This window comes from Myotis davidii, unplaced genomic scaffold (assembly GCF_000327345.1).
Source record: "Myotis davidii unplaced genomic scaffold, ASM32734v1 scaffold1031, whole genome shotgun sequence".
Lineage (NCBI taxonomy): Eukaryota > Metazoa > Chordata > Mammalia > Chiroptera > Vespertilionidae > Myotis > Myotis davidii.
In genome coordinates, this window is record NW_006283442.1 from 137,502 (window position 1) to 142,979 (window position 5,478).

The 5,478-nt window shown below is 42.8% G+C and overlaps 1 protein-coding gene across 3 annotated transcripts in view; it reads left to right on the forward strand.

The window, feature by feature from the left end:
* The window catches only part of ADIPOR2 (adiponectin receptor 2), a 67,523-nt gene extending 62,485 nt beyond the window's left edge, over positions 1 to 5,038 (forward strand). For all 3 annotated transcript variants that reach the window (XM_006753682.2, XM_015564325.1, XM_015564326.1), the window contains exons 7-8: positions 210 to 403; positions 2,198 to 5,038. In XM_006753682.2, coding sequence (XP_006753745.1) covers positions 210 to 403; positions 2,198 to 2,326 — 323 coding nt within the window. In that variant the 3' untranslated portion in view covers positions 2,327 to 5,038. The remainder of the gene's footprint in view (positions 1 to 209; positions 404 to 2,197) is intronic.
* The last annotated feature ends 440 nt before the right edge of the window (positions 5,039 to 5,478 follow it).

Sequence of the window (5,478 nt, forward strand, 5' to 3'; positions counted from 1 at the left end):
CAGGAGGGTCCCTGCATCTGTAAATAGATCTGTCTTTTAGAACATAGCTGTGCTGTCTCGTGTGGCAGTATCCCAGTTTGAAGTACCTTCTTTTTCTGTTCAAACAAGAAGCTAATGTTGCATTCTACTTTGAAGTATTCAATTTATAATATTTATTTCTTGTTCCTTATTTCTCTTCTGCATTTTTGCCTTTTTCTTGTGATTTCTAGGAGTGTTTTTGGGACTTGGCCTGAGTGGAATCATTCCTGCCTTGCACTATATCATCTCGGAGGGGTTCCTGAAGGCTGCCACCATAGGACAGATCGGCTGGTTGATGCTGATGGCCAGTCTCTATATCACGGGGGCTGCCCTGTATGCTGCACGCATTCCCGAACGCTTCTTTCCTGGCAAGTGTGACATCTGGGTAAGTGTGATCAGAGGTGGCTATTGTGTATACATACTTATCTCTTAGTGGGTTATTGGCAGACTGGGAAGTGAAATAAATGAAAACGTTTTAGACTCAAAACCAACAGATCTGTACTCTAAGCCTAACTCCCCCTTATCAGTTATGTTTCTCTGGATGATAAGTACAATAATAACTGTATTTATTGAGTACTTACTGGATGCCTGGCACATGACTGAGTGAGCACTTCACATGGATTACCTCATTTAACATATTAGTCCTATTCGGTATAACAACTGTTACTAATGTTTTCATTTTGAAGATTAGGAAATGAGGTTTAAAGAGATCAGTAACTTGTCCAGTGTGCCTGGCGATTCAGTGGTAGGGGTAGAATTGGAATCAGGCTAGTCTAAAAACAGAGTGTGAGTCCTGTATACTGCACGGTACTGGCAAGTCCTTTAGTTGTTCTTCGTCGCAGCTTCCTCATTTATGAAATGAGAATGAGGGACCAGATTTTTGCCTAGGTCATTTTTGATCACCAAATTTAGTGATTTGTAATGAGAGATTGAATATATATATATATATTTGGTTGGAACAGGAGATAGAGATAACTAGATTGCAGTTAATGGAGGAAAGAGGAAGGGCAAATAAAATACAAAAGACCAATAGATGGAAAATTTTAAAACAGAAGATGGCCTAAAATGTTTTCAACAGTAGAAGTGGAGTGTTGTTTGATATGAAGTCTGACCTTTGGAATTCTTTTCCTTAACCTGTCAATTTTTTAGACTAAGTTGATCATCTAGTCTCTTTAAAGTTTAGCTATCTGTAAAATGAAGATAATGCTAATTTAGTCAATCTTTTGACCTTCAGATTAGCTAATTTATCTCTGAGATTGCCTCCTCATAATTTTGGCATTGACATGGATTTCCCCCCTTCCTTCTTTTGGGGAAGAATGAGTCCCCTTTGGTTTCCTAGGAAACAATCTCTATGGATGTGACTTAAAAATCTAGTTTACACTCTAAAATCAGTCTTTCCCTTGATAAATACTGTTTTGCTGCTGTACTTTTTCTTTTTTTTTTCCTGCTGTACTTTTTAATTTTGAGACTATAATGAGAGGATAGTGTAATTTTGAAGTAATTTTTGGTGCACTGAGCATTTGATAATCCCTTTTGAGCATTCAACAGAACAGGTTAAATCAGAAATAATGTCACATGTATGTAGATCAGCTTCTCACTTGAGAAGGAAATAAAAGGCCCTGCTTTTCTAGTCTTTTCGATATAGTATGTTATTCATGTAAATCCAGAGTCTTTGAGCTGGAAAACTCTAGCCACCGTATGTTTTGACCTTGTACTCAATCCTGGAAATCCCTTTAGTTTTTCTAACAGCATTTTTGTAACATTTGAATGACCAGAGCTCAGGTGCTTTAGTCCGTGATAAAAATACCCAGCAGCAATGAGGAAAATGCCCTGTCTATGCGAAGCCCGCTGCTAGGCATTAGGGGGTCCTCGGGCCTTTGTGATCTGTCTTTGCCCATCATTTGCCCCTGAGTTCACCAGATACTCCACTGTTAAGTGTGCAGAGTTTCATGTCTAGAACTTAGTGGCAGCACCTTGATTTCTGTGGGGACAGCTGGCCTTCAGTTTAGCAGAATATGATATGCCTAATGTATATCCCAACATCTGTGGGCACCTTGAATTTGAGCTCTGTCGCATCCATTCCTTGCCCTCTGCTCAGCATAAGTGATCTTAAGAATCATTAGCAGACTTTTAATAATGCATGGGTTTCTCCACCCCCCCTCTCTTTTTTTGCCTCCAGTTTCACTCTCATCAGCTCTTCCACATCTTTGTGGTTGCTGGCGCTTTTGTTCACTTCCATGGAGTCTCGAACCTCCAGGAGTTCCGCTTCATGATCGGCGGAGGCTGCAGTGAAGAGGATGCACTGTGACACCTGCAGTAACCAGGGCTGGGACCCTGAACCAGGGCCTGCTGCACCTGCAGGCTTTTCCCTTCCTGGCCATTGATGCCAGTACCAGAGGAGCCCCAAAACTTTGACAGCTTCGTGCGCTTGGTGACACACCAGAGGCTCCATGTGGCACATGACTGAGAAGAGAAAAACAAAAATAAATCATACCTCAAAGGATGGAGTGCATCAATTTGGGGAAAAGGAGAAATGGTCCAAACCCTGATGTATTGTTGGGATGTACTGATTGAGGGCTCTGCAAGACCCTTGGCAAACTGGCTTCTGATCCATATCATATTTATTTGATGGGGAAACAGTTTAGCTGGCAGTTCATTCTTCTCTCCCTTTCTCCTTAAAACAATAATTCAAACCAATTTAGGTGAACATTTATATCCTATCAAGGGGTGGGAATGTGATTTTAGATGCTCTTTCGGGAGAACAAACAAGTTAATGTAAATAAGATTTCTAACTTACTGTTTAAATAAGAATTTATATAAATGTTTAAAACATAGGGGTAGGGGAGGGAGGGAGAATTTTTTGTATAGAATGAAACATGCAAGTACCACACACTGTTTCAATTTTGCACAAAGTGACCAGAGGAGGATCAGGTGATAGCCCCAGAGTGTATAATGCCTTGGTGCACCATGCTGCCTTCTGAAGGCTGTCATACCCTGGACCCTGATGGGGCAGAGAGCACAGCCCCTGCCCAGTGATCACATCACCACTCTCATGCCTGAGAGCCTTGGGAAGTCCTGAGGGAGAGGGAGGTTGTATTTGTTTTCTAAGGAAGCAGCAAGTGAATGGCTGACAGGATTAGTTAAAAGCTCCAGTTCAGGTGTCCTTTGAGAGACCCACTTCTTTTTTATGCTGATGATCCTTTCTAAGGAGCAGAGCCACCTGCTGCAGAAAGTCAGGTATGCTTGCAGGAGGGCAGAGGAGAGTAGGAGCTCTGGAAAGGTTAGCACAGGGCTGGTCTGGGTGCTTCCTGGCACCCTGTTCATTTTGGGGTGATTTTCATCTGATTGCAAGGATGTGACAGTTTTCCATATCCTTCTTATGGAGCTTTTGGAATATTCTGGAAATGTCCCTCTGATAAAATCCCTGCCCCAACTACCCTTCCTCCTCTTGGAAATAAAAATTGACCTTTTCCCAGCATCATCATTCTTGGCATGGAGCCAATCAAGAGAGTCTGCCTTGTCTGGGTGCCTCTTGAGCTCCTCTACCAAGGTTGGGAGGCCGGTTCCTTAGGATTAGGAAAGATGAATGTCCCCTGGTAACTGTCTTGGTGAACCTCGGTGTGGCAGACATATCTGCTCTCCTTGAACAAAAAAGCCACTAGAACTCTTGTAAAGCAGGGTCTAATACCCACCATGGAATAGCAGCAGTCTCTGAATCCCAATTTTAAGGGGTAGTGTGGTGGGAAGTTTTAAAAGGAAATTGTTATTGCCAAGGAGTCTGGGAGAATCTTGAAAGCTGTATCTTTGAAGAGTTGCCAGAAGTGTTATAAAAAAATTACTTATGTCTTCAAGGTTACCCTGTTATGGCATCAGGGAGAGTGTTAGGGGAAGGCTCTGGTTCATATATATAATCCTCACATGGCTCATAGGCAAACCACCCAGATAGCACTAGAATCTTAGGTTACTTACTGTCATCCAAGACTGCAGATGATCGTTACATCCTGGGATTGTGTGCATTAAAATAAACACAGGCCCTAAGCATGGGGGCTGGCATCCTCCACCGGGTGTTTGCAAATGTGGGAAGGGTCTCCTATTTATTCTGTATGGGGTTTTCTCGGTTCTTTTTCTCCTCTCTCCCTTCCAATCTCCAGCAAAAGCTGGGATCCAGGAAGAAAGAATCCATTGTAGAACTTGGAAGGAACTTAATAGTATTTTGGTTCTGGATAAGGTCACTACCCTGGTTGCTAGGTGGACCCAGCAAAAGACTCAGTGGGTGAACCAGTTCAGTGCCTGACAGAATAAAGAGCAGTGTTACTCCCTCTGAGGGGACAGCCCAGCAGGGCAGTGCCATGTGGAAGGAAGCTCACTTAGCTCCCTGGAGGCAACAGCACATATCAGAAGCCAGACTTGCTCTTCGGTCATGCTCTTTGAGGTGTGGGGTGTAAGATGCAGCCTTGAAACAACACCAACAGAGGTAGCTGTCTCTGGGCCCAGTCACCCCACACCCCAAAGAGGAGCCCAATCTGGTTCAACATAGCACAAACCCTTAGCAAACATGAAATTTAACATCAATGATGTATAATCCAGTGAAATCTCCCCTTAGGGTGTGTGTGGGTATGTGTGTGCCCATTTATAAGTGTGTGTCTGTGCAACTGACTACCAACAGCCTCACTGCACTTGGTCTTACAGTGCTCGCTGAGAACTCTCACCAGGTTGGCGCCTGAATGCCTTACTCTCAGCAGTCTGAGGCTTGCTTGCTCTGTGCAGATTTTTAATTTTCTTTTTTGGCCCTAGGCTGATTAGGGCCTCTACAGCTTCATACTATCACCATTAAATAGTGGCCTTTTTCAGTATTTTTTTCCTTACCCTTTAAAAATTGCTGAAGCCACAAAGCACATGTTTTGGGGATCATAGAAGTTTGGGGTTTTGGAAAGGCATCTGTGCGATGGTCATTCACCATGGGATTTCCCTATTTGCTGTATACTCAACTTCTAATAAAAGGAACCAAGTGGAAAATGAACTTTTGTTGTGTATTTTTTTCACTGTATCAGCTTACCACCCCAGAGCTTTTGGCATTTCTGACTTGAATTGTTAATTTCAACACTGAAGCTTAAGGAATTTTCAGAAACTTTCTAATCTGAATTCACAAGCCAAAATTCGCATGCCCAGCTCACTTCTCAACCTTTCTGACCAAGTTTATTTTTTAAAATAGGTTTTTATTGATTGCAGAGAGAGGAGTGGGGGGCGGGGGGGACATCAATGATGAGAGAATCATCCATCGGCTGCCTCTTGCATGTCCCCTACAGGGGATTGAGCCTGCAACCTGGGCATGTGTCCTGACTGGGAATTGAACTCTGACCGTTGACCAGGTTTAGAATAGAGGAGAGGGCTAACTCCTTAATTATTAAAGTTTATGAAACTAATATATAATGAACACGTTATCCAAAGGACTCTTGCTAT